Here is a 24,424-nt window from a genome sequence, read left to right on the forward strand (position 1 = left end):
CAACACAACGGAAAGTTAATTCGAAACTAAACTAGTTGATCATTTATTTACATCTTATTTTTGTTCTTTATATATAAATTATCACAATGTCAGCTTTTAAAGCTTTACGAGATGTAAGCGTTAATTTTGAGGCAGAGTTAAAGCGAGTTTCTACCGAATTATTCTCAGCCAAAATAAGCGAAACTTTCGAAGAATGTATTGCTAAGAAATTACGTGATTTATCGCTTTTAACATCGAAATTGAGACTGTTGAGAGCGAAACCATTATCTTGTGAGTATTATTTACAAATAGGTAAAACTTGCGATTGTTAAACAGCACTTAGGGACTCTTTTTCAATAACTTATGCTTGCCTATCCTATTTCTAGTAACACCACAAATAACGGAGCAAGAAAGAGAAGAGGAGAGTACTCTCAGCGAGTACGGTGAGACAGCAGTACTCCGTATACTGGAGCAGCTGGTAGTGAAATCGGCGACGCAGGCACATGCGGTGAAGACACTTGTCACCGCTCCAGACCGGACACTGGACCCAGAAATGGTAGTCAGGAAAGAGTGAGTGTGTATTTACTCGGTATTCACAACATAACCTCACGACTATGTCCCAATTGGGATAGTCAGAGGTAGGATAAGGTCCAAAAGTCCAATCAGTTTCTTGCAAAGTAATAAATTAACTGGTTGCACTTAAGACCGCGCCGAGCGCGGCGCGAAATATATTGTCGAAGGCGACCAATAGCCGTTTGACGGTAGATAGCATTTGTATCGTTTATTGGTCGAAGCACTCAATATAATTCGCGCCGCGCGCTACATAGTTATCATGCAGACCCGGCTGGTTACATGTTGTTTCTGTAATAGACTAAAAACACCTACAAAAAAAAATATAATTATGTCAACTAATGGTTCATAATTTCACCACTGTTTACAAATAATTCGCTGGGCTTACTGACTGCACTTTGACTGTACAGTCACGAGCATTAATATGTATACACTTTGGTACCATGTCACATTAACTTTTTTGACAAATTGAACTGTAAGTCTCACTAAATGTCAAATATGTTAGTGCGACAGAGTCTTAAAGTGGGTGCATTATATTGCTCATGACTGTTCAGTGTACATCCACTGCAAGATGAACTAAGTACCCACACCTCCTCGAGCTTTCTGTGAGGCCAACATACAACTGTCGATGTTAGTGTGTGTTATTACATATTAGTAGTGACATGGCGGTCTTTACCAACCCTAATTACTTATTTTTGTTTATTTTTTTTTATTTGTACACAATAAAACAGGCACAAGGTACATACAAAGAAAACAGATAGTAGAGGTAAGCTTATCTCTAAACAAAGAGATTTCTTCCAGCTGACCCATGTGACGAGAGAGACAGTGGCCCCGATTCCTGCAGACATCTCTTAATTTTACTTTAAGTTATACCTGTCATTTTCTTATCCGCCGAAAAGGAAAGGGACGGATGATTGACAGCTCTTAATTTTAGGAAGAATGAGTAAATAAATGAATAACCCGGGCGAATTTTTAGACGGTTGTTTTAGATTTGTGCTTAAAATTGACGTATGTTCCATAAATTTTATGCTTGTCGATTACCCGTCCCTTTCCTTTTCGGCGGATAAGAAAATGACAGATATAACCTAAAATAAAATTAGATGGTATTTACAGGAATTAGCACCATTAAACATATAATATTATATAGATAGACAGAGAATGCAAAACATGATCCTGAGAACCATTTGCAAAGCTCCTTGGTTCATAACAAATGCAGAAATTCATGATAACCTGAAAATTAATACAGTGAAGGATGAAATTAGGGGTTCAGTCCTAAACTACCAAGCAAGGCTGAAAAAACATCCCAATGAATTGGCAATCCAGCTTACCAGTCAAACTTATAGGAAGCGACTCAAGAGAAAAGATATACTGGAGCATTCAGAAGAATGAGTGGTCATAGATTAGCTAATTATGAGTAACTGTCTTCGCTGGAAGACACACTACTTGACAATACACTTATACCGCGAAGCTGTATTACTGCTCGTTGTTTCAGATTGATTTATGTCTTGCAATTCACTCGCTTATTACTCTAATGCTGTAGTTAAAATAATTATAATTCAAATATATTATTAACTTTTTAAACCATTGTATGTAACTCGTTTGTACACTAGCGTATTGTTCATTTAAGTTTTGTTATTGTTTTCTGTTAATTTCCGTTCAATAGTTAACGCAATCTATGATATCCTGTTATTGGCTAAGACACACTATGTAATTTAGATACTTTAACTTTACCTGTAAAACTGCTGTTGGATATCTTATGAATAAAATAAAAAATAAAAATAAAATACCAAATCTGCTCATAGTAAACAAAAAAAAAAGATACTGATTGCAGATATAGCCAGGAAAAATATATATATATATAAGTATATATATATAGATAGCTACACACTGATTGAATGTTTTGTTTTTCTTTATAGAGCAATTATATCAAGTCTCGCAGAGTACAGAACACAAGAAGCCACAGTCCAGCACCTGGACTCAATGCTGAGGGAGAGAGAGGATGAACTGGCTAGAGTGAGGGAAACTTGGGACGCAGAGGTCACAGCCCTGAGGGATGCGAGAGGCCAAGCTAGAGGGCCCCAGACGGACATCAGTGATCCAAATTACAAGTGAGTTAAGCTCTACTATACAGGGTGTTAGGGAAGTCGTAACGAAGACTTTGAGAGATGATTCAGCTCACAATTTCGAATGTACGGAACTGATAATAATAATTAAAAAAAAACACTAAAATTTTCATGAATTTTCCGACAAGAAATTCCATTTGATATCAACTCAATATCATGGTCTCATGGTTACGATGTCACTAAATAAACAGTTACAAACCATGCAAAAATAGTTTATGTAGTTCATAAGACTTCAAGTATCAATAACAATAGTAACTACTTGATTTAATTAACAATACTATTTTTTTTTTTTTATTATTATTGAATACAACGAAAAATTAACAAAACAATAAAATAACACCACTAAACCCCTCACGGGTTTGTCTCGGCGTTATAATCCGCTTACAATTACTTAGTGCTAACATATAAAAAAAAAAATATTTAAAACAAAAAAAGACCGAAACGGCATAATAATACATATTAACAGCGGAGGCATACACAAACTATAATGTTTTCGAAAACTTTACCTACGTATTGTTTACAACGGCGACCGCACGGCAACCGATCGAATACTATTGTTACGGTAACATCCTGTATATAAGCATCATGCTATAGAAACTTCGTTAGCGCGTTTCAGGCCTCGATAAGCGCCATCTGTGTTGTATAGGTGAAACTACCTTGATATCTTTTTTTATCATCTTTATATTTTTTTTTTCTAGAAAGCTGACAGTAATGGTGGAGAAACTAGAACTGATGCGTTGCCTGATGTCTCGCCTGGCCATGCCCCGCAGTCGCGGCTACGACTGGCTGTCCGACCCGCATCGGCTGCTGCGCGCGATCAAGCTCGCCAGAGACGCGCACAGCGTCGATGGATTCCTGCTGGGTAGCCAGGGTTAGAGGTAAATTAAAAACTGCCTAATTTCAAAGAATGTCTGTTTTAGGCCGGGTTTCCACGAGATAGGCGGAGAAGAGTGGAGATGTGCGGAATTGACCAATCACAGCGTTCGAGAGAACGAAAAACGAAGACGCTCTGTCACTCTCTCTCACGGTGATTGGTCGATTCCTGCACATCTCCGTTCTTCTCCGCACAGCTCCGTGTCAATGGAAACGCAGCCTTTTGTAATGTTGTTTTGTTAACAGTGAAAACCAAGTAAGCGCGTTTTTGAGGAATCGCATTCAGACCTTGCAACGCCAATTATATTGAGGGTTTCGGCTAATAGCCGTACGAAGTCTGTCTACGTAGATATGTCTCATTGGATTCAGATGTGTTTCTGTTGTAGTTTCTTGTCATTTCTTCTCCTCAGCCGTAACACCTTGCGAAATGACGTAAATTCAAAAATGTTACATTGACCTTCAACAAGTTTATCCATGATAATTACGTTGAATAAATGATTCTGATCTCTGATAGCAAAAGCTGCGTTCATCGGTCGAAGCCTTCGATATAGAATAGAACAGAATAGAAATAGTATATTATAAAATGACGCTACAAACAAAAACATTATTTAAAATTTTCACAAAAAAAAAATACAAAAAGTCATAAGGTGGTGGTGGACGTCCCGAGATAAAAAGGGCCTCAATCAGCACAAGTCGCGGCGTGAACCACGACGCTGGTGTTATGTGGACCCTGTTGGGTGAGGCACGAATGTGTTGTCATAGGCTTGAGCGAGGAGCTCGGTGGCGCAGCGGTAAACGCGCTCGGTTTGCGATTGTTGAAGTAAAGCAACTTTCGCAGAGGCCGGTCATAGGATGGGTGACCACAAAAAAAAAAGTTTTCATCTCGAGCTCCTCCGTGCTTCGGGAGGCACGTTAAGCCGTTGGTCCCGGCTGCATTAGCTGTCGTTAATAACCATCAATCCGCACTGGGCCCGCGTGGTGGTTTAAGGCCCGATCTCCCTATCCATCCATAGGGAAGGCCCGTGCCCCAGCAGTGGGGACGTTAATGGGCTGGTGATGATGAGGCTTGAGCATATCTGCGGGCTTATCACCGTAAGCGCGCGACTCTTTCTCGCCTCGACATACGTCACCCGTCACTCTCTCACAGTACTGTATAAAGAGAGACAGATGATCTCTGTCGCGGCGAGAAAGAGTCTTGGCTGGTCTTCTTATACCATGGTTTTTATTATAAGACAATGTTTTAAGGAAGTAGAAAATAAAATATTTTGTAAGATAGTATCGTTTTTAATTCCAGATCGTAAAAAAATCTTACCAACTAATACAAAACATTTATACTTAGTCTAACATGAGAAATCTATCACATTGGTTCATCGATCTTAGTACTTGCTAAAGCTCTCCACACGAGAGGGCGTTGGGGTCGTTACTCCATACGAAAATCGCATTATTACCGTGTACAATCATGAGCAATATAATTTACCCACTTTAGGACTCTGTCGCACTAACATATTTGACACTTAGTGAGACGTGGTGAGACTTACAGTTCAATTTGTCAAAAAAGTTAATGTAACATGGTACCAAAGTGTATACATATTAATGCTCGTGACCGTACACGATATTTAAAAGATCGATACATCGATAAAATGACCGTGATATAAAAATATCGCGTTGCACATGATGGCGTTGTGTGAAGTGTCCGGGGTGAGAAGTGTCCGGGTGTGAAGTGTCCGGGTGTGAAGTGTTGGGGTCAAGAGGGACGCCACTGCCTTATATCTCCCTAAAAATGTAGTATGGAGAATGCTACATCGACAAGAGCGTGGCTCTTAAATTAACGATGATGCATGTTACCGTTACTTTTCGCCAATGGCCCCTGGCATGGCTCATGTAACGACCATGTGTGAATTGGTCCTAAAAACGTGGCTTACTTTACTAACTGACTCTGTATTTTTTTCCAAAGTGATTTGTGTCTTATTAATATTAACAATCGCAAAAGGTGTAGTTTCGCCAAAAATTACAAAAATATTGTAAATAATCTTTTCTAAGTAGGAGACTTTCTTGCACCCCTCAGGCGTGTTGCCTTAAACGTTGTACCGGGTGAGAGCCTCAAGCGCTCCCCATTTGTCCGGCCAAGTAGTTAATGCCTGCGGCAAATCTAAAATAACTCACGTCAAAAAAAAAACAATCTCGATCCCTCTACCGCCTGCGTGTGGAGACCTCAAACAAGGTTACAGAGCTATTTAAGTGGTTGTAGTATTATTATTCTCTTCTTTATCAGTTCCTGTCCTGGTGTTGACCCTCACGCGCCCGCGTCCAGCGCACACCGTCCCGGATATCAAGTCCTGGACATTCGCTCTGAAAAACATAAAATACGGTTACATTACTGGCCACGACATATGTGTGTGTAAATAAAAATGTAGGCACGACATTACTTGTAAATGAAGAAGTTGTATTCGTTGGTGTCCAGCCGGCTGTACGCCCAGGTGGGCAGGCTGTTGGCCATCACCCACACCTCGTCGCCAGTCACGTGCAGGTCTGAAACGGGAACAATACAATACAAATACACTTTATTGCACCAACACACACACACACACACACACACGCACGCACGCACGCACGCACGCACGCACGTACGCACACACACACACACACAACACATGTTATGACGGACTTCCAGGCTCCGGTCCCCATTGTATTTATTTTCAAGTCTATATTTTTTGCGATGGAAAATTTTATTCCACTTGATATTAACTTTCTTGATAATAATGAGCTGAATCATCCCCCTCAGTATTCGTTACGATGTCGCCTACACCCCGTACAAGTACATACAGGTAGCACAAGTAGGTACGGGTGTTAGTGACACCGTAACGAATACTGAGGGGGATGATTCAGACCATGATTCTGAGTTGATATTAAGTGGAATTTCCTGTCGAAAAATTCATGAAAATTTTTGTTTTTTTTTTATTATTTTCCATCCCATACTTTTGCGGCGGATAATTTCACTTGGTATCAACTGAGAATCATGATGTGAATCATCCCTCAAAGTTTTCGTTACGATGTCAGTAACACCCTGTATATTTGTAAATAATATATTTATATATATAAACTTAATATCAACTCAGAATCATGGTCTGAATCATCCCCCTCAGTATTCGTTACGATGTCGCTTACACCCCGTACAAGTATGTACAGGTAGCCACACAAGTAGGTACGGGTGTTAGTGACACCGTAACGAATACTGAGCGGGATGATTCTGATCATGATTCTGAGTTGATATTAAGTGGAATTTCCTGTCGGAAAATTCATAAATATTTTAGTTTTTTTAAATTATTTTCAGTTACATACTTTTGCGGCGGATAATTTCACTTGGTATCCCCTGAGAATCATGATGTGAATCATCCCTCAAAGTTTTCGTTACGATATCAGTAACACCCTGTATATTATCTTAATACTTACTACTTACTTATATTTATATATATATTTATTTACGGTATTTTTTTGTTATATTGGTATCATTAATATGTTCATTGCACCATCCCGTGCTCCAATGCATAAACTTCTTTCACCCTAAGGTTGCCTGGCAGGACTTACTGTTTAGCAATAAGGCCGCCTATTTTGCTTATTTTTATTCGTATGTTCATGACTTGTGTTTATGTGAGGTTTTTCTCGCTGCTTCTTTTCCCCGGCTGTACAGGTTGTGAGAAGCTGCAGTAGTTTTAGGCGGATGAGACGTTCGTTATGTAAAAATTGACGATTCAAAGTGTAACTATGTTACCTACAACAATAAAGTCCCGTCGGTAGTCAGTCCGAATGGTCTGAGAGAATGCGTTGCTTATAAAGGCGCTATCCTGGTTTCTTCAACGTGCTACCAACTCACCGCTAGGGTAGCTCAGCCTTGTAGAATCTTTGGCAAGGATCTCGACAGCAGCAGGAGTCAGCGCCGCGGCTGTGTTCCAGCAGGATATGGCGTCGCGGCCAATGTCAGCGAAGAAGACCACACGGGTGCCAGCGTGGTAGCCGTGCATCGTGCTCTGGCTGTTGGCTCCGCGGTCGCCCACCTCCTGTAAGGACAGGTAATTTTATTTATATAATTAGGTATCACTACATAGTATAACGCAAGCGGAACGGGGCGGAAGGCAAGAGGGAAACCACTGCCCTATTTTTTCCCTAAAAAGTATCAATCATGCTACACCGACAAGAGCGTGGCTCTTTAATTAGCGATGTTGACATAGTATAAAACAAAGTCGCTTTTTCTGTCCCTATATCCCTATGTTGCTTCTATGCTGTTCTGGGAGCATATAAAAAACATAGAACACGTTCAGCTGCTTCTCTTCCCGGGCATGTCGTAAAAACCGACAGAGGGATTGTGTCCTCTAACATGATGGACTAATGTTATGGGCGATAGGCTGATCCCTTATCACCATAAGGTTCATCATATCCATCTTTGGACTTCGTATCAACAGTGGCTGCAAGTTGTCTTTGATTGCTTGTGGCTCTGCCCACCCCATTAGGGATTGCGGGCGTGAGTTTATGTATGTATGTATGTGTATGTATATCCCTATGTACGCTTAAAGAGAAAAATTGAGGTATTTGCACAAACAATAAAAATGAAACACCTGACAAAACTATTATAGCAAGGGCAATGTAAAATGCTTGCTATTAAAATACTCGTAGGCGCTTGAGTCAATTGCCATCCTTACCGAGAATTGTGACCAGAAATTGGGATCTTGACTAGCGGTCCTGTTGCGCAGGACACACGAGGACACGCTGAACTCGTGTGTGCCCACCATGGCGTGGAAGTAGGCGCTGCTGCAGCCCCCGCGGGGCTCCGTCAGGGTCACGGAGAAGATGCCGTCGCTCCACTGGAACCGTTGACCTGGGGACAGTTGTAGTGGGTTAAGCGAGTAACCACCTCCGTGGTCCAGTGGTTGAGCGTTTGGCTCACGATCCCAAGGTCTCGGGGTCGAATCCCGGCGGGGACATATCATAAAGATCTCTTGGTGGCCATCCATAACTCGTCGCGCCATCTTTTTCATGGCCTTCCCCGACGTCTGACAGCATTTGCAGGAACTCTGTAACTTTATAAATAAGTAAACGCGCTCGGTCTGCGATTGTTGAAGTTAAGCAACATTCACAAAGACCGGTCATAGGATGGGTGACCACAAAAAAAAAGTTCATCTCGAGCTCCTCCGTGCAGAAGGCACGTTAAGCCGTTGGTCCCGGCTGCATTGGCAGTCGTTAATAACAACCACCAATCCGCACTGGGCCCGCGTGGTGGTTTAAGGCCCGATCTCCCTATCCATCCATAGGGAAGGCCCGTGCCCCAGCAGTGGGGACGTTAATGGGCTGATGGTGATGAAATAACTCACCAGCAAGTCGAAGGTTCCCAGCTATGGGGTTGAAGCTGAAGTAGTTGTGTGTGAGTCGCCAGCTGTCGTTATCTCGTAGGGAGTATACGATCAGCCCATATGTGGCCAGGTCCGGGATGTACGCGAAGGTGTTGGCGCAGTCGTCCACGATGTCCAGGGTTATCGAGGCCAAGCCTGCAATATTCAATACTCATGTAGCGACACATTTAATACATTTTTGTTATGCCAGCATTTTTGGTAGCAGCGCCTGCGTTGCCCCGCGGCTAGACAGACTCTCCCGTTCCGTCACCGGGCTAGTTACTATGCCCGACCTTAATTACCGTTAAAAAAAAAATCAAAAAATAAATAAATTCCAAACCAGGGATCACAAAGTGATTTTCATGATATGTCCCCACCGGGAATCGAACCCGGGGCCTCCGGAGTCCGTCGCTCAACCACTGGACCACAGAGACCGTTATAGTTGTAATTATTAAATAAATAAATAAAATACATACCTATGGCACATTTCAGTTTTGCTACACCCCGGACACTTCATACAAACAACCTCAAGTTCAGTTTTATGTATGGTTCGCGACAGCTAGGGTGATGATGATATTTAATTTTTTCGTCAAAACAATTCTCACCAGTGGGTGTGTTGGCAGCAATGATATCGGTACTCTTGAGTTCGTATCGTAGTATCTGTCTGTCAGTGCGCAGGTCGTATACCACCACAGCCGGCTGACGAACTTGCTGTCTGTCGTCTGGAACAAGATGGTCTGTGTGACGCTGATTTTCAACAATAACACAACATTATACATACCTACGTAAATTCACGCCCCCTAATCCCTAATGAGTTAGACAGAGCCCAAGACGCGCTTTCAAAACAAACTAAACATGAATTCGAAAATCATTAGTTTTAAGGCCGTGGTTTGAAGCTGCAACCTCGCATTGATAGTCAATCATTCTTCTAACACAGGGAAGTGTTTTTTGCGTAAAAAATAAGTAACAGAACGATGTATTATTAGTACTTATTTACGTATGCATCGATAGTTTTTTAACCTTGACAAGACACGTGCAAATACTAGGTAGATTTTTAATATTATGTGCACATAGGATGTTAGTGACATCGTAACGAAGACTTTGGTTGGTTCAGACCATGATTCTGAGCTGATATACTGAAAATAATTTAAAAAAGCACAAATTTTGTGTTGTCGCGAGCTGATTGGCCGCTTCTATGGCTAGAGTAATCGCGTCGTAGGGGTTCTTGGCGCCGATACTTTTCAGTACCGTCCCTGAGCGGGATGTATTCGGAAGCCGCAAATACCAGGGGATTTGCGTGGTGCGCAGAATCGAACCTGAGGAGAATGATGCTAAGGGGCGATAAGGCCGCAAGAGTCTTTTTGTAATTATGTCTTTTTATTTTGGTGCATAATATAACATAAATAGCCTATATACGTCCCACTGCTGGGCACAGGCCTCCTCTCAATCAACTGGGGAGGGTATGGAGCATACCACGCTGCTCCACTGCGGGTTGGTGGAGGTGTTTTTACGGCTAATAGCCGGGACCAACGGCTTAACGTGCCCTCCGAAGCACGGAATCAACTTACTTTTTCGGACAATCAGGTGATTCAAGCCTGAAAAGTCCTTACCAAACAAAGGACAGTCTCACAAAGTGATTTCGTCAATGTCCCCATCGGGAATCGAACCCGGACCTCCAGATCGTGAGCCTAACGCTCTTACCACTAGACCATGGAGCCTGTTTTGGTGCAATAAAGTGTATTTGTATTGTATTGTAAGGGGATGAGGCTAAATGGGGACCAACTAGATTGGTTACTCACTAGGTATCTCCAGCAAACCAGTGTCGACCATCCACAGCCGGTTACAGGAGTCAGCCCTGGTCCGATAGACGGACGTCAGAGCCCGCGAGTCGCGCAGGTTGGGGTAGGGACGGAGCCCCGGGCTGCGGGTGTTCGAGTCTCTGGTGAGGTCCAGGTAGTTGAGGGTTGATGGTATTCCTGAGGAAAGAGTATAGACAGATCACACATGTTATTTTTCACTATAAGGCGACTAATCAGTGATGTGTTCCCGAGAATATTCCCACTTTCGGAATGTTCCCGGCAGAAAATAGGCGCAAGAGTTATGTAAAAAGGGCTTTGTTACCTAACCTTTAGGCAGATAAGACCCAGAGTACAAGAGAGAACAATTTGAAAGAGAAAAACAGCCAGTGTAACATTAAGTATGTATGTCTATCTATATAATATTATATGTTGAATGTCTCTCTTGTCACGTAGGTCAGCTGGAAGAAATCTCTTTGTTTAGAGATAAGCTTACCTGTACTATCTTTTTTGTTTTGTATGTTTCTTGTGTCTGTTTTATTGTGTACAAATAAATAAATAAATAAGATTGCTTCTATGCTGTTCTGGGAGCGAGTAAAAAACATAGAACACGTTCAGCTGCTTCTCTTCCCGGGCATGTCGTAAAAACCGACAGAGGAATTGTGTGCTCGGATCCGACACGGCTCTTTATGTCGGACTATAATAATAATAGTAAATGCTTTATATCCTCCCGCAAATTTTACATTTACGAAGTCATTATAAATATGATAATTAAAACACATAATAACGGGTTCTTACCGCGTTTAACCGACAGAGGGATTGCATCCTCTAACATGATGGACTAATGTTATGGGCGATAGGCTGATCCCTTATCACCATAAGGTTCATCATATCCAGCTTACGACATCGTATCAACAGTGGCTGCAAGTTGTCTTTGATTACTTGTGGCTCTGCCCACCCCATTAGGGATTACGGGCGTGAGTTTATGTATGTATGTATGTACGGTCACGAGCAGTAGTATGCACTTTGGTACCATGTCACATTAACTTTTTTGACAAATTGAACTGTAAGTCTCACTAAACGCCAAATATGTTAGTGCGACAGAGTCCTAAAGTGGGTACATTATATTGCTCATGACTGTACCATGTCACATTAACTTTTTTGACTAATTGAACTGTAAGTCTCGCTAAATGTCAAATATGTTAGTGCGACAGAGTCCTAAAGTGGGTACATTATATTGCTCATGACTGTGCCATGTCACATTAACTTTTTTGACAAATTGAACTGTAAGTCTCACTAAATGCCAAATATGTTAGTGCGACAGAGTCCTATAGTCATAGTCATAGTAATTTATTGATAATAATAATTACACGTCACAGATATTACAAAATTCAATTAAATTAAATATTACTACGGAATTCAATTACATTAAAATATATTATCAATTACAGGTCGTCAAAACTATAGAATGCCTGCTCAATAAGTAGGTATATTATATTATCCTAAAGTGGGTACATTATATTGCTCATGACTGTACCATGTCACATTAACTTTTTTGACAAAATGAACTGTAAGTCTCACTAAATGCCAAATATGTTAGTGCGACAGAGTCCTAAAGTGGGTACATTATATTGCTCATGACTGTACCATGTCACATTAACTTTTTTGACTAATTGAACTGTAAGTCTCACTAAACGCACAAAAATGTTAGTGCGACAGAGTCCTAAAGTGGGTACATTATATTGCTCATGACTGTACCATGTCACATTAACTTTTTTGACAAATTGAACTGTAAGTCTCACTAAATGCCAAATATGTTAGTGCGACAGAGTCCTAAAGTGGGTACATTATATTGCTCATGACTGTATGTATGTAACGTCCTTACTATTAAATAGTTTTTACAACTAGAACATTCCCAGATGTGTTTATGGTTATGTTCGCCTTGTCTTACCGTATCGTCTCCTCGGCAGGGTGATAAACAGCCGGTTGTCAACCCTCTCCACCCCCATAGGGAGGTTGTTGTATTGAATGAAGAACCTGCCAGCTTCATCTGCAACCATTCAACATTATTGCTGTTTAGCAATAAGGCCGCCTATTGTGCTTATGTTTTATTCGTATGTTTATGTCCTTTATATATGTTCTTGTGCAATAAAGTATTATTGATTGATTGATTGATTGATTAGCAACAGCAACCACCTAACAATAACCATTCAAATATGGACCTAGGTGTGTTTTGTTTTTTTGTTAATTTTTGTTTCATTCGTAAGTACTCCTTTGTTAAAAACAGAAGAAAACTAACCTGAATTAAAAAACACCAAATTTTTTTTTATTCATATGTTTAATACATGTATTACATGTATTTTATACACATAAAATTGATACATGAATTTTCCAATACATTTTTCGAGAAGTTTACGATGTAAGATTTTAACATTACGACTTTGCGATGTTACATTACGGCTTTGCGACGTAACATTACGACTTTGCGACGTAACATTACGACTTTACGATGTTACATTACGGCTTTGCGACGTGACTTTGCGACGTAACATTACGACTTTGCGACGTAACATTACGACTTTGCGACGTAACATTACGACTTTACGATGTTACATTACGGCTTTGCGACGTGACTTTGCGACGTAACATTACGACTTTGCGACGTAACATTACGACTTTACGATGTTACATTACGGCTTTACGATGTGGCACTATTCGATTCCAATATGATACAATACGACACTAATACATAATTTTACCATCTTTTACATTACCACGGATGCCCGCTCCTCATAAGTGTCGCGTATAAGTATTCATGCTCAAATTCTATCGTCATCAAACTTTGTGTTTGTAATTGTAAAAAACCTTACTTTACACCCCCGTTGCTATGCGGCGTATAATCAACAATACCTAGGAAATGGAGATTGCCAGATCTGACGCCAACACGCATAAATATAATGTTATAATTAAACTTACCGCTTGGAGTAGGTGTCGTTGTCGATGAGGTAGTGGGCCCTAAAAATAAATACATTTTTAATAAATAAATAAAATTGTTTATTTCGGATCAAATAATTACATCCATATTGGTGCTAATTCCTGTAAATACCATCTAATTTTATTTTAAGTTATATCTGTCATTTTCTTATCCGCCGAAAAGGAAAGGGACGGGTAATCGACAAGCATAAAATTTATGGAACACACGTCAATTTTAGGCACAAATCTAAACCAACCGTCTAAAAATTGTCGGGTTATTGACGTCCGTCAATAACCCGACACAGTTAAGTAGACAGCACGTCAAACGGATTGCATACCAGGGACGTACCTTTTGATTCGCCCGGGTTATTCATTCATTTACTCATTCTTCCTAAAATTAAGAGCTGTGAATCATCCGTCCCTTTCCTTTTCGACGGATATGAAAATGACGGATATAACTTAAAATAAAATTAGGCGGTGTCTGCAGGAATCGGGGCCATTATGTTAGTAAGAAGTAACTTATGAAACTATTGTTAGTAATGAAAATTATATTTTGCACGCATTCATGACCATCACGTGAACGGGTAAGTTCCCGTGATTGTCACCCCACGCACAAAACATCTCCAAAGCGGCGATGTGTATCGATCAGCTAATGTCTTCAGGATGCTGTTGGGGCTGTTTCTCAACCTGGTGAGCAGGGAGCCGGTTTTTTTGCGTAAGATCGCTTCGAAACCATCGGTCTGATACTCCGCAAACATTAATGAAGTACATTAGAGTATAACAACTTATATTCAATGAGGGAATTTTCAGGGTACGTTCCCCAAAAGCAATACAGATGGCGCTGTACAGATTTTTCTTCGCTTAACCTTCGGATTTCATGGCCAACAGACATCATGTATCTTTTACCTTTGTTTTTGGGTGTAAATGTACCCTTTTTATAACAACCAGGCCAATTACATCTTCCACTCATTATTATTCTGATCAAAATAAAGAGAAGCAATATAGGTAGCAACATCATTCTATACATAATCATCATTCTAGGTTGCCTGCAAGAGATTGCTACTTAGCAATAAGGCCGCCTATTGTACTAATTCTATTTCTCTTTTGTTTTGTATTTTGTTTTTTCCTGTTTGTGCAATAAAGTATTTGTTATGTTATAATGTGATCCAAATATCAAGCAACAGTTATTTTTATAAGTATGTTTCTGCCAATACATTTCGGCCTCCGTGGTCCAGTGGTTGAGCGTTGGGCTCACGATCTGGAGGGCCCGGGTTCGAATTCCGGTGGAGACATATCACAAAAATCACTTTGTGATCTCTAGTTTGGTTAGAACATTTCAGGCTGATCACCTGATTGTCCAAAAAGTAAGATGATCCGTGCTTCGGAAGGCACGTTAAGACGTTGGTCCCGGTTACTACTTACTGATGTAAGTAGTCGTTACATGAGCCATGTCAGGGGTCTTTGGCGGCTCAATAGTAACCCTTACACCAGGGTTCATGAGGCTGGTAATTTACCTCACAACCCACACGATAGAAGAAGATTACATTGTATTTGGGATTAATTTTAAAGGTACCCGATCGAGTAATGAGAAAATAGCTAATTATCACGTTAAAGTCAAATCAAATCAAATCAAATATACTTTATTGCACACAACATACAAAACAGATTCACACAGATGAAGATAGATACAGTACAATCTGGCGGCCTTATTGCTAAGCAGCAATTTCTTCCAGGCAACCAGTGGATAGGAAACATTATTACAATTTGGTGCGGGACAGTGCAACATCTAGTATAAAATAATAAATACTATAAATAAAAAAAAAACAAATAAAAGTAAAATAAATGAAAATAAAATAGAAATATATAAATATAAATACATACATACATTTATATCAGACTTATATATTATAATTAAATATGACATTACATGTATAGATATGACAATAGTTTCCAATAAATACTAAAGGAAGCTTAAAGCTGTTCAACGCCATCTATCTTGTTTTTGGTGAACGTAGCCTGGAGGGACCTCATTACGTTATAGAAAGCAAATAAAAAAAAAGCACTAACAATTACCCCACATAGGCCGGGGCCTGTTGTTTGGGCGGTTGTTTCTCTTGTTCTGCGAAGCTAGAGGAAGAAGAGCATAGCATAAGAAATAAGTAAGAGAATAGCAAACAGAATGGCCCCGATACCTGTAAACACCTAATTTTATTTTAAGTTATACCCGTCATTTTCTTATCCGCCGAAAAGGAAAGGGACGGATGTTTGACAACTTAATTTTAAAATGAATGAATAACCCGGGCGAATAAAATAGGCATTTCGCTCGTTTGACGTGTGCTGTCAACTTAATCCTGTCGGCTATTGGCCAATATAAAATTTTAGACAGGTGTTTTTTAATTTTTTCTACTCCTCTACTTTAATCTGGCATTTAAATAACCAAAAAGTCTAATATAAGTACATACATAATTAAACTCTTTGAAAAAGTGTACGCTCTATGGCCTATAAAAGCATTGTTGTTGTTTTTTTTTTGACCTGGAAACTGGCACCTTTACTTTGTTTGGTGCCATAGATATACTATAAAAAAAAAGTATACATTTGCCGCCATTTTCCCGCGCGTTGGAAAATAAATTGGAAATTTTTTGTGTTTCGTTTAAAATTACGTCGTCGTAGAAAAAGTATTGTATGCAACGTTGTATAACTAGGTCAAAAAATGCTCGTGGCGTCTCTTATTGCGATGTTCGCCAAGGCTCACATCGCAACTCACGCCACTCGCATTTTTTGACCCTTCTTATACAACTGTTGCATAAAATACTATTTTGTGTGTTCTATAAATTTTATGCCTGTCGATTACCAGTCCCTTTCTTTTTCAGCGGATAAGAAAATGACAGGTATAACTTAAAATAAAATTAGATGGTGCGTACAGGACTCGGCACCATAGGAAAACTAAATAAATAATAGTTAAGCAAGCAGTAATAGGTACTTAGTTTATATACAATGAAGGAATTAATGGCATGTTAAAACAAAAAAGCTAACCTACAATAAGGCACGACAAAAAAAAGTTAGTGTAGTTAGTGTGTGTGTGTGTGCGTGTGTGTGCGTGTGCGTGTGCGTGCGCGTGTGCGTGTGCGTGTGCGTGCGTGTGTGTGTGTGTGTTAGTGTGTGGTAAGTTCTCTGAATGAGGATAAAAACTAGAAGCTCAAATGTAGGCGGCAGCACTGTTGAGCGTTCCTAAATTTTGACAGTTCTATATATTTATTTAGGTCGAAACATACTTAATACAGCGTGTTCGTGACACCAAGTGATGTGCTGTTGTGCCTTTGGGAAGTTTCCAGCAGTAAAAAGGCGCACAACTTATGTAAAAAGAGCCTTATTAACTAAACTTCAGGTAGATAAGACTCTGACTGTTTTAGACACAGGCTGCTTTTCTTATTCAAATTCTTCTCTCTTGTACTCTGGGGGTTCAACACTGGCTGCTTTTCTTATTCAAATTGTTCTCTCTTGTACTCTGGGGGTTCAACACTGGCTGCTTTTCTTATTCAAATTGTTCTTTCTTGTACCCCCAGAGTAAGAACAATTTGACTAAGAAAAGCAGCCAGTGTCTAAAGCAGTCAGAGTCTTATCTACCTGAAGTTTAGTTAATACCCCCAGAGTACAAGAAAATATAATTTGAATAAGAAAAGCAGCCAGTGTCCTTACTATTAAAGATTTTTTTACAACGGGAATATTCCCCTTTTGGGACATTCCCGGGAACGATACGTCACTGGTGACAACAAATACTGGGGGCGATGATTCCGCTCATGATTCTGAATTAATATCAAGTGGAATTTTCCTTCGCAACAGTGAGTGAAGACGGATTCTACAAAGAAGAAAAGTCAAGGCCAAAGACTAGGCTGTATGAGCTAAGTTCCCTTTGCCAGCCCGAATGGGCAAATCGAAAAAAAAATCGTCAAAACGTCATACTCTGGTTCCAGTTCCGCACCGCGTCATCATCATCGTTATTGAAGAACACCGACCCTGCTTGCCGCTTGTCCCTCGTCATATCCAGGTCGTCATCGCCATATCTGTCTTGCGTAACTGTTGGATAAAACATTCATGGATTAATGTCACCCATAACCATTACCCATACCATACCATTACCCACACCCATATCCATACTAAAATCCACACCCATACCAACACCCATACCCATATCCATACCCACACCCATACCCACACTCATACCCATACACATACCCATACCGACACATACCCATACCCACACCCATACACATTACATAGTCACAGTGGTCTGGTAGGTAGAGCTGTAAGCTCTTCTGAAGGTCCGGGTTTGATTCCCGACGTGGACATTGTCGAAATAACTTTGTGAGACTGTCCTTTGTTTGGTAAGGACATTGCAGGCTTGAATCACCTGGCTGTCCGAATAAGTAAGATGATTCCGTGCTTCGGAGGGCACGTTAAGCCGTTGGTCTCGGCTATTAGCCGTAAACTTTGTGAGGTGTGGTTACTTAGTTCATCTTACGATGGATGTACTTAAAACTACTCAAATTAGTATATTATAGTCGTGAATTTATATTATGTAAGAAAATGACAGGTATAACTAAAAAATAAATTGTGTCTACAGGAATTAGCGCCAATGTAACATGTTTTCAACTTAAAAAATAAAGTAGGTAGTCATGAAAATACGGTAAGCAATTTGCGGAGAACAACATAGTTAAGTTATAAACGATTAAATACAATTTTATAGCTATTTGAGTGTGGTTTTGCATACAAGTGTCGGATGCGCGTATAAGGAAAATTTACATAGATGGTAACATGTGAATAAAAAACTGGTTAGGCGTGAGTTGACCTCACGAGTTGAGAGTTCCGTACGAACAGGTTTGTTATTTATTACGTACTTTTTAGTTTTTGTTTTAGTCATTGGTGTTTTAGTTAGCAATGGTGCTAATTCCTGCAGACGCCATCCATAATCCATCATCCCATCCATCATCCGTAATTTTAAGTCATCATCATCATCATCAGCCGTATGACGCCCACTGCTGGGCATAGGCCTCCCCCAAGGATCTCCACGACGATCGGTCCTGCGCTGCCCGCATCCAGCGGCTTCCCGCGACCTTCACCAGATCGTCGGTCCACCTTGTAGCGGGCCTACCCACTGAGCGTCGTCCGACACGTGGTCGCCACTCCAGAACCTTTCCGCCCCATCGGCCATCGGTTCTCCTCGCTATGTGTCCTGCCCACTGCCACTTCAGCTTTGCAATTCTCCGAGCTATGTCGGTGACTTTAGTTCTCCTGCGGATCTCCTCATTTCTGATTCGATCCAGCAGGGAAATACCGAGCATAGCTCTCTCCATTGCCCGCTGAGCGACACCGAGCCTCCTCACGAGACCCATAGTAAGCGGCCACGTCTCACTGCCGTAGGTCATCACTGGCAACACGCACTGGTCAAAGACTTTCGTCTTGAGACACTGAGGTATTCTGGACGAGAAGATATTCCGCAGCTTCCCGAACGCTGCCCATCCGAGTTGGATCCGACGAGAGATCTCTTTCTCGAAGTTGGACTTACCTAACTGGATTATTTGTCCTAGGTAAATGTACTGGTCTACAACTTCGAGTGTAACGTTCCCAACCTGAACTGGAGTGGGTGCGACATGGTCGTTGGACATAATTTTTGTCTTTGCCATGTTCATGCTAAGACCCACTCGTTGGGATGCGTTACTGAGATGCTCGAGCATGGTGTTCAGGTCTTCCAGGGTCTCAGCCATTAGGACTATATCATCGGCAAATCGAAGGTGCGTCAGGTACTCGCCGTTGATGTTGATGCCAAATCCTTTCCAGTCCAGAAGCTTAAAAATATCCTCCAATGCAGCAGTGAACAGTTTCGGAGAGATGACATCTCCCTGTCTCACTCCTCGCTGCAGTTGGATCGGATTAGAGCTCTGGTTCTGTACTCGAACTGACATAGTGGCATTTTGGTAGAGGTCCCTTAGCACTTCGATGTACCTATGGTCCACTTGGCACCTCTGAAGAGACTGCAACACAGCCCAGGTCTCGATCGAATCAAAGGCAAATTTTAAGTACTACTTGTCATTTTTTTATCCGCCGAAAAGGAAAGGGACGGATGATCAACAAGTTAAATTTAAAACGAATGAATAACTCGGGCGAATAAAATAGGCATCTCACTGCTATGCAATCCGTTTGACATGCTGTCTACTTAACTCTGTCGGGTTATTGGCCGATGTAAAATTTTTAGATGGTTCTTTTAGATTTCTGCTTAAAATTGACGTGTGTTCCATAAATTTTATGCCTGTTGATTCCCTTTCTTTTTCAGCGGATAAGAAAATGACAGGTATAACTTAAAATAAAATTAGCTGGCATCTGCAGGAATCAACACCAATTTGTGTGTAAAACTAATCGTTTATTTGTGTTCTCTAATGCTTAATTTTGATATAGACACTTAGAATTACTTATGTATAATATCCCTGATTCCAGTGCATCCACTGAATTGGAAAGGGACGGGTAATCGTCAGGTATAAAATTTATGTAACACACCTCAATTTTAGGCAGAAATTTGAACAACCCTCGTAAAAGAATACATTGGCCCATTGGCCAGAATTAAGTTGACAGCGCACGCGCACGTCAAACGGGTTGTATCAGCGAGATATACCTATATTTTACTCGCCCGGGTTATTCATTGATCCATTCGCTCATTCATTTTGAATTGACATCAATCATCCGTCCCTTTTCTTCTCTACGGATAAAAAATGACAGGTATGACTTAAAATAAAATTTGATCCGTGATTCTGAAGGCACGTTAAGCCGTTAGTCCCAGTTACTACTTACTGTTGTAAGTAAGTATTCGTTACATGTGCTGTTATGGACCTTTGGGGGCTCAGTAGTAACCCTGACACCAGGGTTGGTTAGGTTAGTACTCCACACAACCCACACGATAGAAGAAACCGTATAGAACCCTAAAATGGGTAGATGAACGTCTACAGTGTCATCATACTTCTAAGAAGACATTTTTTTTGTTTGTGGTAATAAGGTATTATTATAGGTAGGTGAAGGTCATCAGGTATTGTGGCTCTATAGTCTGTACCGCAAGATGCGAGGTATTGTAAAGCCTTTGCACTCACTACTTGGTCGGCAATTGCGGCTACCGGGTGAGAGCCTTCAGCGCTCCCCATTGTCCGGCCAAGTAGTTAATGCCATCTGCGGCAAATCTACAATAAGTCACGTCAAAAAAAAGGCAGTGGCAGCCTTAGGACGGTGCGAGCGGTGCGACCGCACCGGGCGCATAAAAAATCAACCGCTGTTTTTTTTGACGTGACTTTATTTACTGCAGATGGCATCAACTACTTGGCCGGACAAATGGGGAGCGCTGAGGGCTCTCACCCGGTACTTTAAGACAACACGCCTGAGGGTGCCCAGTTGGGCGCGAACGTCTGCTCAGGGCGTCGTCGATAGGAAAATATTAAAAGAAAATAATCGACTCTGGTGGGTCGATTGTGATAAGCGCTGAATGAGGGAAATCGTCGACCACGCCGACGGGGTCGGTATCGGGGTTAACTCTAAGTACATACATTTTTTGGTGGCGCAACCCGTAGAATAAGGAATATATAGATAGAAATAGTTTATTACAAAAGGGCGCCACACACACAAAAAAAAAATACAATAACATAATATCAAATTTCTACTAAACAATTGTAAAAAAGCAAGATGGGTGTTTGTCGAAATGATCATAAGGTGGTGGTGGACGTCCTGAGATAAAAGGGCCTCACTCAGCACAAGTCGCGGCGTGAACCACGACGCTGGTATTATATATTATGGACCCTGTTGGGTGAGGCACGAACGTCGTGTTCCATAAATATGTGTTAATGGTGTACATAGATTATAATATAATACCAAATTACTAATAGAATTAGAGTGTACATAAAATACACGTAAAGAACGGCAATTCTCCGCCCCCCACCAGCGGCTGAGCTAGGTTTACTTCACCCCCTCGGTCTTACTTTAGTCTTCAATCTTATGGTGTCAAACGTCATACACACAAATGCGCGTGTACGATAACGTCAATGTGTAGTGTCTGTGTAAAAAAAAGGTGTTTTGTATGAAGTGCCCCGGCTATAGTATGGCTCTTACTGTCATTCCCGTTGATGTTAAAAGTGATCTGTTTCCACGCGAAGACTTCCTGCAGCCTGCCGACAGTCCTGGTGATCTGACTGCGTGACGTCACAGCTAGCACTGCCAGGGTTGAGATGAGGAGGAGTAGGCCTCGCATGGCGCTGGAAGAGAGGACAGTTAAATTTTCAAAAACGTAATAATACGTATGACATTTTATCAGTTTTTCTATGGCGTCACACTGTGCTTTTTCATACAAATTCCATAGCAATGTCGTAATTTGAGGCAGCCAATCAGCTCGCGACACCAAACACTTCAGGTCCCCGATACCGACCCCGCCGGCGTGGTCGACGATTTCCTTCATTCAGCGCTTATCGCTATCGACCCACTAGGGTCGATTAAAACTTTCAAATATTTTTCCTCTCAGACGACGCCCTGAGCCGAGGTTCGCGCCCAACTGGGCACCCTCAGGCCTGTTGTCTTAAACGTTGTACCGGGTGAGAGCCTTCAGCGCTCCCCATTTGTCCGGCCAAGTAGTTAATGCCATCTGCGGCAAATCTACAATAAGTCACGTCAAAAAAAAAAGTCGTAATTTGACGTTTAGTAAAAAGTAACTGATTTGACTAGTTAAAAAGTAGTCTATTCTATACAGACGGTGCTACACTAGCGCCGCGGCGGGGCGGGACTTCCACCTAAAATCCATGTAAGTACTTCTAGTTACCTATTGTGGCCGGTTCTAATATATCCACTTAGCCTAGTTAGTAGGTACGTATCTACCTACTTGTGTAAATGATAAAATAATTAAATATTGTATTTTGTTACCTATTAAGATCTTTCTGTGTTATTGATAATAATTATATTAAGGTTAAGTGGGCAGATACTTCATGACTGATTCAAAGGGTAAGTGGATAAGCGATATTTTGTGTGAAAACTTTGTTTCATACAAACGGTTTTTGGGGTTGGAGTCGCTGATGTCCGTGGTTTCGAGTCCCTAAAGAATCGCATCGTAAAGAATGCTGATGGGGATGATTCAGCTCCGAGTTAATATTAATTCATGTTTTTTTTTAATTAAAAAAAAATTCCTGATAGAATGAAATTATTCCTAGACTTAATTGATAGGGATAATGTATTGGAATGGATTGAAAATGTTTAGTATGATAAGTGTGCTGAATTTGCTATTATTATTTTACTGAAGCTCTATCTTCTTGTTATGTGGTATTAGGAAAAGCTAGCTAGCTACATTCAGCAAGGGAAACAGTGGTCAGTAGTCATAATTTAGTTGGTTTTTCAAAAATCATCAATATGTATTCCATTTTATTTTTGAATCATTTATATTATGTAAGCTTTACTTCTATTTACTAGTAGGACTTTGTAATTGTAAAACAATAAATAAATGTAAGATAAAATAAAAGTTCTGTTTTGTAATTATTTTCATCTTTTGCGACGGAAAATTCCTCTTGATATCAACTCAGACTCATGGTCTCAAAGTTTTCGTTACGATGTCACTAACGCATACATACATAAACTCATGCCTATTTTCCTTCGGGGTAAGGAAAGGAATTTCATTTGCTTCGATCATGACATTCCTGACACACTTCTCTTGCTTCCTCCATATTCATCAATCGTTTCATACACACACGCCGGTTCAGAGTAAGTAACATACATCGTAGGTATGTACTACTTTTTTTTAAAGTAGAATTTGGTGATACTTACTATTTTTATGCACTGTAATCTGCAATGTACCTAACCTGAATTCATGCAATAAACGTTTATTATTATTTATTATTATTAAGGACATCTCCAATTTGGTCAATATCGAGTCTTCGTCCAACCCTACCAATAACAGGTGATCGGGGGGGTGAGTGATGACCAAAGGTGATGACACTCAAGCTTACCCCTGGATGGCGGTGTTAGTAGGCTAGTTAATGTCATTAATAAGTATGTAAATTATTAATACGGTTAATTTGTTTGTATCATTTTGTAACTTTTACTATTTGCATAATTTAATGATACTAACATAGAATAAGTCATATTACTAACAACTATGGCATTTATATTTTCTGTAATAGGTAAATTATTTGAATTTGAATAACCTTCGCGTTATATAATAATATTGGCTTAAAGGTCGTGCAACCAGGCCATTTAACTAAACAAAAAAGTATATAATTGGTAATAAACAATAAAAGTTCCGAATATTAAAAAAAAATACTTACCCGCCTTTTTAAACGTCTGCTATTTTAACTTTTTAAACACCACACTTATTTTTTTTAATTTGCATTAATTTATTTCTATTTATTCTACACTATAGACCGCTTCGTATCCGATTTATTTATCAACTAACTGATCTTGACCATCTTCGCGTATGTGTTTATGTGTGGTTTATGTGTACAGTGTTTTCTGTGTTAGCTTGACCCTTATAACATTAGTGATGTGCTGTTTGTAAACATCGATTCGATATCAAATAACAGGTCAAATTGTTAGTGGGTCAATGTCAATACTAAAAATATAAAAATAAAATAATGTTTATTGGCAACAAACAAAATACAATCAGCTAGAGGCCGATGCCTCCTTTTGAGCTAATAGGGCCTGTGTTAGAAGGCACCGCTCTTCT

At 40.4% G+C, this 24,424-nt stretch overlaps 2 protein-coding genes across 5 annotated transcripts; one reads left to right on the forward strand and one right to left on the reverse strand.

Annotated features, from left to right (window-relative positions):
• LOC126379590 (uncharacterized) lies at positions 1–4,820 on the forward strand. 2 transcript variants are annotated; one of them, XM_050028400.1, is made up of 5 exons: positions 1–270; positions 366–549; positions 2,466–2,657; positions 3,371–3,550; positions 4,213–4,820. In XM_050028400.1, exons 1-4 carry the CDS (start codon positions 87–89, stop codon positions 3,546–3,548), a joined length of 738 nt encoding a protein of 245 aa, XP_049884357.1. In that variant the 5' UTR covers positions 1–86; the 3' UTR covers positions 3,549–3,550; positions 4,213–4,820. The 2 variants fall into 2 exon arrangements, with proteins under 2 accessions (XP_049884357.1, XP_049884356.1); XM_050028399.1 differs by having other exon boundaries at positions 3,371–4,820.
• LOC126379480 (L-dopachrome tautomerase yellow-f2-like) lies at positions 4,809–24,194 on the reverse strand. Of its 3 annotated transcripts, none has more exons than XM_050028243.1 (13): positions 24,027–24,194; positions 21,835–21,977; positions 17,656–17,769; positions 15,769–15,822; positions 13,699–13,737; positions 12,674–12,772; positions 10,726–10,902; positions 9,532–9,648; positions 8,909–9,082; positions 8,240–8,415; positions 7,417–7,600; positions 5,972–6,074; positions 4,809–5,894 (listed from the first exon to the last, which is right to left on the reverse strand). In XM_050028243.1, the coding sequence occupies exons 2-13, from the start codon at positions 21,971–21,973 to the stop codon at positions 5,780–5,782; spliced, it is 1,491 nt and encodes a 496-aa protein (XP_049884200.1). In that variant the 5' UTR covers positions 21,974–21,977; positions 24,027–24,194; the 3' UTR covers positions 4,809–5,779. The 3 variants fall into 3 exon arrangements, with proteins under 3 accessions (XP_049884200.1, XP_049884199.1, XP_049884201.1); XM_050028242.1 differs by having other exon boundaries at positions 15,763–15,822; XM_050028244.1 differs by lacking the exon at positions 15,769–15,822 and having other exon boundaries at positions 24,027–24,193.
• Positions 24,195–24,424: the final 230 nt, after the last annotated feature.

This window comes from Pectinophora gossypiella, chromosome 29 (assembly GCF_024362695.1).
Source record: "Pectinophora gossypiella chromosome 29, ilPecGoss1.1, whole genome shotgun sequence".
Lineage (NCBI taxonomy): Eukaryota > Metazoa > Arthropoda > Insecta > Lepidoptera > Gelechiidae > Pectinophora > Pectinophora gossypiella.

Bases quoted from the DNA above. Each gene is read 5' to 3' on its own strand.
- LOC126379480 (XM_050028242.1), bottom strand. From the start codon at position 21,973: ATGCGAGGCCTACTCCTCCTCATCTCAACCCTGGCAGTGCTAGCTGTG. The intron at 12,773-13,698 runs GTAAGTTTAATT...GAATGGTTGCAG, and splicing joins AACGACACCTACTCCAAGCG to ATGAAGCTGGCAGGTTCTTC. The intron at 6,075-7,416 runs GTGAGTTGGTAG...TTCCCGTTTCAG, and splicing joins AAGGCTGAGCTACCCTAGCG to ACCTGCACGTGACTGGCGAC.
- LOC126379590 (XM_050028399.1), top strand. From the start codon at position 87: ATGTCAGCTTTTAAAGCTTTACGAGATGTAAGCGTTAATTTTGAGGCA. The intron at 550-2,465 runs GTGAGTGTGTAT...TTTTCTTTATAG, and splicing joins GAAATGGTAGTCAGGAAAGA to AGCAATTATATCAAGTCTCG. The intron at 2,658-3,370 runs GTGAGTTAAGCT...TTTTTTTTCTAG, and splicing joins ATCAGTGATCCAAATTACAA to AAAGCTGACAGTAATGGTGG.